Raw genomic sequence first — 11,910 nt, 5'->3', positions numbered from 1 at the left:
CCATCCGCTTTAGCAAAAAAAAAAAAAAAATACTACAATTTTTAGCTCGTGAAAAAGTATGTTTCTCAATATTTCATATAAATTTTTCTTCCTTCTGAAATATTGAAAACTTATTCTCATAAAAAAAACTTATTTCTTCATTCTCTTTGAAATTCCTAGCCAAACTTGGAAGTCTTTTTTTTTTATTTTCTCATTAACTAAACTTGAAATAATGTTCCAACTCAACATATAATTCATATGCTCGCCTAGTGGAAGATGCTAGCTAAGAGTCGATGGTGTCATGACTACAAGCTGCGTGCCTGCGTGGCATCCACTCCTTCCATCTTTCCATGGCAGGAGAAGCCATGCATGAGACTTGCCGATGCGATTCAAACTACGGGTGGCAGACATGCACCCATCATCTTCCACGAGAACTCACATGCCGTCACCTCCTCGCAAATGATATTTATACAAATTTTTATGCGGACTCTCCCACAACAAGGAGACACAAAGAAGGGGGGAGGATTTTTTTTTTCTTAAAAAAAAAAGAGGAAGGGGGAGGAAGGGACAAGTCCACCTCCGCGTATTAGCCTCCACTGAGCCCCCACTCCGTCAAGAGAATATTCGATGTAGACAGAAATGACCATGTATTAGGCACTCCGACCGGTTTTACTCATACTTTTCCCATCTGTAGGTCCGGCTCGGTTACCCCTTTAGGCTCCGGCATGAATACCATATGTGAGTACGTCACACCTAGCATCACCGAGACTACCAACAGAGCGATACGTTTTTTCAGACTTCGTGCTCGAGCAGGAAGTATTCGGTCTCCATAATTAAACGACGTCCGTAAGTTTCGAACTCGAAACCACTTGGTTGAAAGTAAGGGTACGCTTTTCGTATGCTTTGGGAGGATCAATACGTCACCGGTTCGCTGTGAGGGAGAAGAGACGGAGAGTGTGACGACGACACGACATCTTGTCCCCTTCCGCAGACACCACCAACGATTCTCGTTCCCCACTGATCACCATCTGATGTCTTCGCTCATATCACCACCATCAACCAATAATCCAACGGCCGTTGTGCCTCCTCCCGAGTGGAGGGCACCCAGACATCCAGTCAAAGCGAGGCCCTGACGTCTGACGGAGATCCAACGGCGGGAAAGCGCGTGTCGAGATCCGTACGAGCTGTGAGCGATGCCGATGAGAGATGGCGAAGGAGGGACGGGTGCAGCGCTGAAGGGGCGCAACCCCGGGCCCGCCCGCTGGCCGAGGCTACTCGCTTTCGGTCCCGGGCTCAACCACTTGATTAATTAAACTTTAATTGCGGTTAGAAGCGTTAAAACGAGATCAATTAAATAAATTAAAGAGAGGCGATCCCAAAAAGTTAAGGCGGAAAGAGAAATGAATAAAATAAAAATAAAAAATGGGGAAAGAGAAGCTGTGGCTGCAGCTCTCCACTCTCACACTCCTGCCACTCTTCTTGCCCTTTACAGGAAGAAGAGAGAGAGAGAGAGGGGGACAGGAGGAAGTGGGAGTTAGGACGAGTGGCAAAACCAAGCTCGTGCTCCGAAAACCCTAGCCTTGAGCTCGCTCCCGTTGCATCTTTACCGTCTCGTATTTGGAGGTGAGGGCATCTAATTCCGCCGTTGTTCTCTAAAAGATCGTTTTTTTTTTTAACCTTTTTCTTCCTTTTTCGCTTCAGAGCTTGGAGTTTTTCTGGGGACGATTTCCGCTTTGGAGGGGTTTTTTTTTGTTTGTTTTTTTCCATTCTTCGTTTATTGCGTGGATTGGAAGGATGGGTGTGTGTTTGAAACCGGAATGAGGAGTTTTGGGAATGTCAGAGTTCTTGATTTCCTTTTATTTATTTATTTATTTATTTCTTTTTTTTGTATGGGTTATTTGATGGAAATCCCAGGGAGTTGGTTTGATTTTTTTTTTTTTGAAGTTTATAGAAAGATTAAATTTTCGTTTCCTTTGTTTGATATTTTGTAGTTTTAACCGTTATAGAATGTCGGTTTGCGGTGCTTGGTGGGGATTTTGGTAAAGATCTATGGATTTGTTCTTGTTATTCGAAAGATCTTTCCAATCATGTTGCCTGTACTTTGTCTGTATTGGAGGATGGATATTAGGAGCTCCGACAATATGGTCTAATGAGTGTTTTTTTTTTGTGTGCGTGTGTGTGGTTTTTAAGGTCTGTGGAAAGAAGAGAAAGGGCCATTGTAGCACGAGAGGAGATGGATGTAATGTTAAAATTGGTGAAATTTATGAGCTAGTCTAATTCGCGCGAGTCTACAGGAAGCTTCATCTCGAGATGCCTGCTGTCCAGTCCACGGTGTGGATACGCCACAGTTTGATTGGTTTTTCAGAAGCTTCTGCGCTCAGGGTAGCACATTATTGGATCAAAGCTTGGTAATGGTAAAGATTTACCGGAGATGGAAAGGGGTTCTGAGTCGAAGATGCCGTCCAGGCAGCTCCCTGGTCCTGATCGGGCATTGTGTACCCATGGGAACAGTTTGAGAGGTGAAGAAGGTCCATCTAGTGCTCAAAAGTCTGAAAATTTAGATCCACCTATACCCATGAAGGCATCGAAAGGGAAGGGTTTTCTGACCGAAGAGAAGGAACTAGCACCTGAGGCTGATAGCTTCAGGAGTGTCGACTCTTGTGAAGAAGGAGGGCGAGGTTCTTTCTCCGGGGCAAGTCATCCCCCAGAGCCAATTGATACAGACCTCATGAGGACGGTATATGTAGCTATAGACCAGGGTAAGTCTGAAACAGGGTGCTTGGTAAAAGGCTTAACTGTCAAAGGTCCCTTTATAGAAGATCTTTCGATCCGAGTTTCAGGGACAAAACCAAATGCGGCGGTTGTCTCACCGGTTGAAAGTTTGGCTGAAGAGGCCACTGAGTCGGGCACGGGATCTTCTCCATTTTCTGTTCCACGTGCATCGCAGTCCACGGAGAATGCATTCTTGCCTCCAGACTCCGAAGAGAAGGAGTGTGTGTGGGATGCTTCCCTCCCTCCCAGTGGCAATGTGAGTCCTCACAGCAGCATCGACAGCACAGGTGTGATGACCACTATGAGTGTTGTGAACAGCTGCACGAGCACTTATAGAAGCGAAGGGATTACTAGTGATGGAATGCTTAGTGTGGAAAGGCACTGTGAAAGTGGCAAAGGAAGCGTTAGAGGAGACTCACTCGAGAGTGCGAAAACTAGTATGAGTAGAGCGAGTGATAGCAGTGGTGTAAGTGATGATAGCAACTGGAGTAATGTCACAGGAAGTGCTAGTAAGCCTCACAAGGGTAATGACCCAAGATGGAAGGCTATTATTGCTGTTCGGGCTCGGGATGGTATACTGGGGATGAGCCATTTTAGACTGCTCAAACGGCTTGGATGTGGCGACATTGGTAGCGTTTATCTGTCTGAGTTGAGCGGGACCAGATGCTACTTTGCAATGAAAGTGATGGACAAGGCATCCTTGGCAAGCAGGAAGAAGTTGACGAGGGCTCAGACGGAAAGGGAAATCCTCCAACTTCTAGATCACCCATTCCTGCCGACTTTGTATACACATTTTGAGACCGACAGGTTCTCATGCTTGGTCATGGAGTTCTGTCCAGGCGGTGATTTGCACACATTGAGGCAGCGGCAGCCAGGAAAGCACTTCTCTGAGTATGCAGCAAGGTAGAGTTTAAGACAAGAATCACTGTTTTAGCTCATTAATTACCCATTTACTAGTTGTGTTGGTAATTTCTTTATATGGCTGTTGACTTTCTGAGCTACTATTCACCTTCTGTTCTTGGTACAACAATGGCCATTGAAAACTACACTGTTTTCCTTGGTGCCTTTTTTTGGTGAAGCAATAAGGCATAATCGGTGTGGATATATTGCTCTCTGTTTTCATGCATTCTAAGTTCAAGTTTCAACCTTCCTGCTTCTTGGCAAAATCCTAAAAGGAGGGTTTTCGCAGTTGATGTTGGTTGTAACTATTTTCTATCCCACTAGTTGTTCTGTTGATAAGTTAGAAGCATACTATTTTGATTCTGATTGGGATTGTTCAGAAAAGCACATTTTGATGCCTCTTCAATACATCCTTTTCATTATAAAAATAATTTCATGAGTTCTTGTCTTCATTCTGAAATAATAAGATCGGTTATTGTCTATATGCCCCCTTTATCAGTTTACTCATCTGTATATTGATAGATTAAAGTGATTTCATGCAATTCTGGATATGCATATAATTAAAAGTTCCAAAGTTAAAATGTAGTGCAGCAGAACATCCAGAAATGACATGTTGGATTAGGTTTTTCTTGTTCTATTTTAGCTTTTCTAATGTAATTGATCAAAAGGAGAAAACTGTTGCTCTCTTATTCAGTTTCTTGACATGTTTGCATGGGGTTTTTTAGGAAAAACTGCTTCATGTATGTGTGATGCGTATTAACTTATACATCATAGTGGGGGTTGTTCACTGGATTTATTTACCAATTTTTGTTCACAATGTTAGTTTTTGAGCATGCAAACTGCCTTATCGTTTTTATTTGCTGGATTTATATTGATTTTCAGGGCCTTATTAGTCTTGTTCTGTGATGGTGTATGCAGAGATCTGACCATGAATGCATGTTGAACCAGTAGGATTGCCCCCAATAGGTACCTTAATAAATAATCCTGGTGAGGGAAGTAGAATATGTCTTCACCATCTAGGTCTGATTACACCAAACAAAAGGCAGGGATAGCTTTCCAAATTTTTACTGAACTTGCAACAACTTTCATAATTAAGAGGGTCAGTCCCATATTTCTTTCAATCTATGGGGTCTGTGGTGCAGTTCAGCAACCCAACTTGGACCATGCAGCAACTAATTGAATCATGGGGTTTATTGTTTTCATAATGCCATTATAGACTGTAAGGTTGTATTTTTAATAGTTCTTGTAATCATCTTCTTTGTGATTTAAACATCAAAACTGAAATCAGAAACCCTATATCTAATTATGATCGACAATATTGGTAACAATTCCATATGACAATTTGTGTAATGATACTTTGGTGTATCGGGTTCCCCAGCAAATTAACCCACATAACAATGGTGGACATTGTGCTCGGATTCACTCATATCTGTATGAACAGTTCTATAGTGTTTTTGTGTAAACAATTTATGGAATGGAGATCCTTAAGCATTCCAAGTTTATTGACTCATGCTATCTATACTGGTCTTGAAGACTCGAATAGAAATTTATATTTAAAAATGTTTCTGAGGGCCTTCTCTTTTGTCCAAACAATTGGCTTGACTCAGCTGCAGAAACTGCAGAAACTGTGTGCCTTCAATGCTGCACCTGCACTGAAAACCACTTAAGCGTCTTATTCTAGTTCCTAAAAGTTTTCATGCGCAAGCATGACTCATTGACTTGTACAGAAGTTTTGAATTAACTAGTTGTTTCTCCATTTATTTTTGACCATTTAAGTATTAATATTTTTACTAAAAATATCATCTACATGCTTTGTAAGTGCTTCCACCTGTATCATTTTCAAGATTTGTTCCTTTGGTAAATTCATCCATAAGTGCACTTGGATATGATCTGTACGACTTATAGGTGCTTCTTCTTGTATCATTTTTGAGGAGCTTTGCTTCTGTATTTTCGTCCCCAATGTCGCTCCCCTTCCTGCTGATACTTCTTAGAACTAAATTATAATTGATATCTTCTACATCACATGAGCTAGAGCATTTTTTACATCAAAACATCAACATCCATTTTTGTGATTATCCCATTCTTCCTAGACCAAACATATCTGACACATTGCATGTTTGTCCTCTCCCAACAAAGGATTACCTCTCAATTCTTTATTGAACTCACTGAAGTAAAGAAGGAGATTTAAGTAAAGATGTGCTAACTTTTTTCCCATGAATTAGCTCTCATTGCTTTTTAGTTGGTCGCCATAGCCTTTACTGAGAATAACATATTGTAACACTGACCTACAATTGATGAAAAGTTTACATGACCACGTTTTCTTTTCTAGTATTTCTTTTGGCATGCCTTAGAATTATGATATACAATCTACATAGTGCAAAAATGTTGGCTGTTGAATAACTTTTGAACTAATCCTTGGTGGAGATCAAACAGTTCACAATATTTTAGCATCTCCAAGTACTACCAAACCCACAGGCAGACAAAATTATTTGAACAGCTTGTGAGAAATCCTTCATACTTTAGTTATTCATTTGGATCTGTAATGAAAATTATTTTACATGCATCTTGATGTTGAGGTGTGCATATCTAGAACTAGACCTCTCTTTCTTTTGAAACAAGAGATGGGTAAAGTATCACAGTGACATGTCTCTATGATAACATTCATTATGAGCATATATGCAACTACTTTTCATATTCATGTTGTGTGCGCACGGTCTGAAGTCTGAACCATCTCAGTCTTCAGATCTTAGAAATCTGCTATGCGCATAACCTGAATCATCTGAGTCTTCAAAGCTTGTGAATCTGCTGTTTTGTTAACTGTGCTTCATGAATACATCAACTTCTATTATCCAAAATACCGTCTGTAACATAAGATTTCTTTTCTCGTCTGAACAGATTTTACGCTGCAGAAGTACTACTGGCTTTAGAGTATCTACACATGCTGGGAGTCGTCTACAGAGATCTGAAGCCAGAAAATGTTCTTGTCCGTGATGATGGTCACATAATGCTCTCGGATTTTGATCTTTCTCTTAGATGCGCGGTCTCGCCTACGCTGATAAAAACCTCATCGCTTGACTCCGATTCTTCCAGGCGGGCTGGTGGTGCATTCTGCATCCAACCTGCCTGCATCGAGCCTTCATCAGTCTGCATTCAGCCTGCATGCTTCATGCCCAAACTCTTTCCTCAGAAAAGCAAGAAAAAGACAAGGAAGCCAAGGGCTGAGACAGGGCAGCAGGTCACCACCTTGCCCGAGCTTGTGGCAGAGCCCACAACCGCCCGATCAATGTCCTTTGTTGGGACCCATGAGTACCTAGCCCCTGAGATCATCAAAGGGGAAGGCCATGGAAGTGCAGTTGATTGGTGGACCTTTGGCATCTTCCTGCATGAGCTCTTGTATGGCAAGACACCTTTCAAAGGCTCGGGCAACAGGGCAACATTGTTTAATGTAGTCGGCCAGCAACTTAGATTCCCTGAAGCTCCATCAACCAGTTATGCGAGTAGGGATTTGATCAGAGGACTTTTAGTTAAAGAGCCCCAGCATCGTCTAGGGGTGAAGAGGGGAGCAACTGAGATAAAACAGCATCCCTTCTTTGAGGGTGTGAACTGGGCACTCATTCGATGCAGCACGCCGCCGGAGGTGCCAAGGCCAGTTGAGACCGAGCTGCCACTGAAGTTTGGGGTGGTAGAAGGAGTAGGGAGCAGCAGCAAGAGAATGGTAGGGGCAGCAGACATGAAGTCTGGAGGCAAGTACCTGGACTTCGAGTTCTTTTAGAAGTTTATGATTATAGGCGATTACTTCAGTTGTAAGGGGTGGTTGTCTTCTAATTTATTCCATGGGTGTTCCTTTGCTCCATAATGCTTTATCTATGGGTCCCAAGCTGTTCTGAGTTTCTGATTTGCCTATATATGAGAAGCTTGCCTCCCACTGTCTTCGCTTCTCTTTCTTAAAATGCTGTGCTGAGGAACTCTGAGAACCAACTATTGAAACAAACTCGTCTCAATTTATAAAAGAAAAATTATGGTGGTTCCCGCTTGTTAAAATGTCAAAAATCTTTCCAGAAAATAAAGTGGGAGTTTTGCTCTTCCTCTGAAATTGCTCTCCTCTGTTTCTTTTGCAATATCTAAATGAAGTAGCGATGGTGAATGCATCACTAAATAATATAAATCACTTACTATTAGAAGAAGGCTTGTCGATATTGTCATGGCTTGATCAATAAAAAGTTCTCATCGTCCGCTCGTGAGAAGTTTCTAATGATCGAACCAGACTGATGTCAAAATAAGGCTCGAGATTGTGAATGGATCATGAGATGATGTAAATCATCTGATTATTAGTAGGGTGACTAGAGGAAGGCTTGTGATAGTGGCATGAGTTTATTGATGAAAAGTTCACGTTTTCTAGTCGCAAGAAATTCTTATAGTTCAGCCAAATCAATGTCTAAATAAGGCTAGAGAGGACAAATGCATCATTAAAAAAATGTGATTCAACTTGTTATTAGTAACATCAACCAGAAGAAGGTTTGAGGAAATTAGCATGAATCAGTAGAAGTTCTCATCTTCTAGAGTTCCACTCGCAAGAAGTTTCTATGATTGAGCCAAACAAATACCCATGCAAGGTCTAACATGATTGAAGTAAACTACTAAGCATTGTCGATCGCCTCATTAAAGATAGCACCACCCATGAGATCTAATGATATTGGCCAAGCTCAAATGATAAAAACTTCTCATTTTTTCTTAAAAGAAGTTTTTATATGCGAACCTAACCAATATCCTATATAAGGCCAAACCTGCTTAATGGATTTTAACCAAGTGTTGTGCACTAACAATGAAAAACTGTATGGTACTGACACTAAAACAATATTGAGCATCTTATTAAAGATAGCACCAAGCAAAAGGCTTCAAGATACTGGCGAGCCTCAAATAATAAAAAGTTCTCATTTTCCTGCTATAAGAAGTTTTTATATTTGAACCTGGCCAATATCCTATGAAGACCAAGCATGCTTGGCGAACTTTAACAAAGTGCAAATGCAATGACAAAATTGTATAATATTGGGCATAAAATAAAGCTGATGGTCTCATAAAAGTAGAAGGCCTAAAGATACTCGTAATGCTCAAATAATAAAAGTTCTCATTTTTCATTATGACAAGTTCGTATATTTGAACATAACCAATATCCTAGAATGGCCAAGCATGGTTAGCAAACTTTAATTAGGAGAAAACTCACTTACTAAACCCTAATCTAATTATGAAGAAGTGATCATACACCAAAACATCAAAAAGCCAAAATAGTTTCATGATTTTTTAGACCGCTGAAAATTGACACATATGCATATCCCTTAGTGCTGCCACCTGTTGTAAACCACTAACATGTTCACTTCATAATGCAAGCAAAAATAAATCCAAAATGTGAGATTAGGAAATCAATATACATACATACATACACACACATTTATATATATAGAGAGAGAGAGAGCGCTTAGATTATTGATTTGAAATTTTTATTGTCCAATATAGATCTGACCATATATATATATATATAGACAAGACTCAATTAACGCAAACAACTCATTACCCTTCTATAAGAGGTTTCCGTAATTGAGCCTGGTCAATACCAAACCTCATAAGACCGGAATAATTTAAGATTGCATCAAGCAGAAAATATCAATAAATTAATGAAATACAAAAACAAAAACTCAATTTTCTCTACAGTACATTCAGGTGAACCTGAAATGTTGGTCCATCCATCTCATTTCCCATTAGATCCTGATCCGATCATTATGCAAGAAGTGAAAAATGTTGATAGTAGGTCCTTAATGTGATGCAAACATTTGGAAGAGTATATAATTATCAATCGATGAAAAATAAGATATGTGGACTCCATCTTTCGGTCTCCCATGGTATAATGAAACATATGAAGATGAAAAAGTTTCATTTCCTCTGATCAGTAGTATCTACGCGAAACCAAAGTCGAACATCGCAATACATGGTTGATGCAAGCGAGAAAATAATACTAATTACCATTATAATCTTAACATAAGTAATAGCAGGAAGAATAAAGTTGTGGCATACAATAGAACACAATATCACCAAATGTGAGATTGAACCCCCTCTTCATTTGCTTTCTGTGAGCAACAAGAGCCCAATGGGAATGAGAAAAGAGCAGAAGAATATTGTCGAGAAGGAAATTATTTGGTGGAAGGATGACAAGAATTGTTCTCGGGCTCAGAGTTATATAGAAGCCGTCAGCGTATCTCAGCGTATCTCCATTGCTACAATTGGTAAGTTTTTCATGCATATCTCCGATGCAACAATTGGAAATTTCCTCAATTTAACTATCTGCGAACCTTATCCAAAAAGAAGAAGAAAAAAAACCAACCATCTGCGATCGCCGTGCAATGCTAATAGTCTCACTTTCCATTCTTCTGATAAACCAGGTTAACAAGTGTGACAAGATTGTGACTTGACAATTCAAATAGATTTTGATGGCTTGGGAGGCTTCACCAATCTTTAACAAAGCTGTCGTATCTAATTCTATTTTGGAGCATATAGAGGTTGTTACTTGTAATATTAGACAAGATTGTAATATAAATGCGAGCATAGGTTTACCATGATATCACTGTTGATATCAAATTAAGCTCGCCTGCAGTGGTCACCTAAATCCAGCTAAATCGGTTTCGATATTTAATGTAATGTGCATGTAAGTATCTCACACTTGGATAAAATGTAAGGCTTCTCATTAGGATTGAACTAGAGAGATCGGGTCATCGATCACCGTATGCTTTTTTGGTTACAAAATAGCTAGTGATTTATAAGGCTCGCAAAGCATGTGATCTACCGTAACCCTAACCTGCACAAACACCAAGCATTCTACAATATATAGACTTGGTACCAGAGAGGATTCAAACATGTACACTCTCATTTGCTATGTAAATCTCATATTTTTGACAATTTTGAATTTTCTTGTTTATGTCATTTAATTATTCTTCTTGATATTGTATTACTTTTGTTTGAGTTCATATGGATTGGGTCAACCTAAGAGTCAAACCAACTTAGTCTTATCGGATCTATCTGCGTATATTTTGAAATAGAATTGGATCGATTTGGATTTTAATTTTCAAAAACCAAATCATATTGGTTCTGGTTTAGGTTAGGAGATTTGGTAACCTAGATTCAGAGACTAAACCAATCCATGTGTATGGTATATCATTTTTGAAATAGAATACACATATATATGCATGCATGTATATATGTATATATACGTATTCTATTATGTATAGAATATACATAATAGAATCCCAAAGTCGCCCCAAACCCTGATCTCGAGTCGGCACCCTTGCCGGCCTACTGGTCTTTCGGGAATCGAGGGAGAACCCGTTCGAATTTGATAATAAACCAAAGGAGCTCAACCGGTTAGAGGGGATAGCGGCCTTAAGGATGACGACTCTGGGGTTGACTCAGTCGTCTTCCTCGGCCGCTGCGGCCCCTTCATGGCTCACAACAATCAGATCTTTGTGGCCACCAATCAAGGGCGAAGATCGGTCGTTGGGCCATCTCATCGGAGCTCGAATCCAGCTCACCACTATCTCCCAAGTCTCCACCCCGTCTCAACCACCATGGGAGTAGGAGACTTCGTTTAATCTTGCACGTCCCTCTCCACCCCCGGCACCGGAAACTTGCAGGCTACTTCGGTGTTCCCAATTTGCTGACAGTCGTGGCAGAAATTAAGTACATTCTTATAAACAAAGGGCTGCCACAGAACCTTGGACTTGCCCTTCATCTGGACTCCGAGCAGCAACAACATGGTGATATCGATGGCCAACTTGACCCTCGCAAATCCCAACATCCTTTGCTGCTTTGTGATGCCGTCAACGTCCAGCAGCCAACTGGTCACCGTGGCAATTCGCAGGATGGTCTCACTCGCCCAGAGAGCTTCAGCATCCGAATCTAGACCACCGTTGTCTTCACCGTATCCGGCCTCGGGCGAAGTCGAAAGCCCATGGCTCCATAGCTAGTAGCTGCTCCACCACCACCCAAGGACCACCAGTGAGCATGATGTCCCAGTCAACCTCCGTCTTGAAGTGGAGGGCTAAGTGATCCTCGACAAGTGGCATAACCTCTACCTCGTGCTTAGTTTTCCCCCAAAACAGCACGTCTTGGGCCACCCATTTCGTCGGAACCCGATAACTAAAACTCCGAACGACCACCGCCTGATTTTTCTATGGGTTCCTCAAAGCTTCGATCGGCTCCTCCGACACTTTGAGA

The 11,910-nt window shown here is 40.9% G+C and overlaps 1 protein-coding gene across 1 annotated transcript; it reads left to right on the top strand.

Moving 5' to 3' along the window:
* Positions 1-1,364: 1,364 nt before the first annotated feature.
* On the top strand, positions 1,365-7,576 carry LOC103704667 (serine/threonine-protein kinase D6PKL1-like). The gene is made up of 3 exons (XM_039126499.3): positions 1,365-1,602; positions 2,170-3,654; positions 6,547-7,576. The coding sequence occupies exons 2-3, from the start codon at positions 2,411-2,413 to the stop codon at positions 7,421-7,423; spliced, it is 2,121 nt and encodes a 706-aa protein (XP_038982427.3). The 5' UTR covers positions 1,365-1,602; positions 2,170-2,410; the 3' UTR covers positions 7,424-7,576.
* Positions 7,577-11,910: the final 4,334 nt, after the last annotated feature.

The sequence above is a fragment of the Phoenix dactylifera genome, chromosome 6 (assembly GCF_051530095.1).
Source record: "Phoenix dactylifera cultivar Ajwa chromosome 6, Ajwa_hap1_PhDact_Kaust_v1.1, whole genome shotgun sequence".
Classification (NCBI taxonomy): domain Eukaryota; kingdom Viridiplantae; phylum Streptophyta; class Magnoliopsida; order Arecales; family Arecaceae; genus Phoenix; species Phoenix dactylifera.
This window is presented reverse-complemented; position numbering and strand designations above follow the sequence as displayed.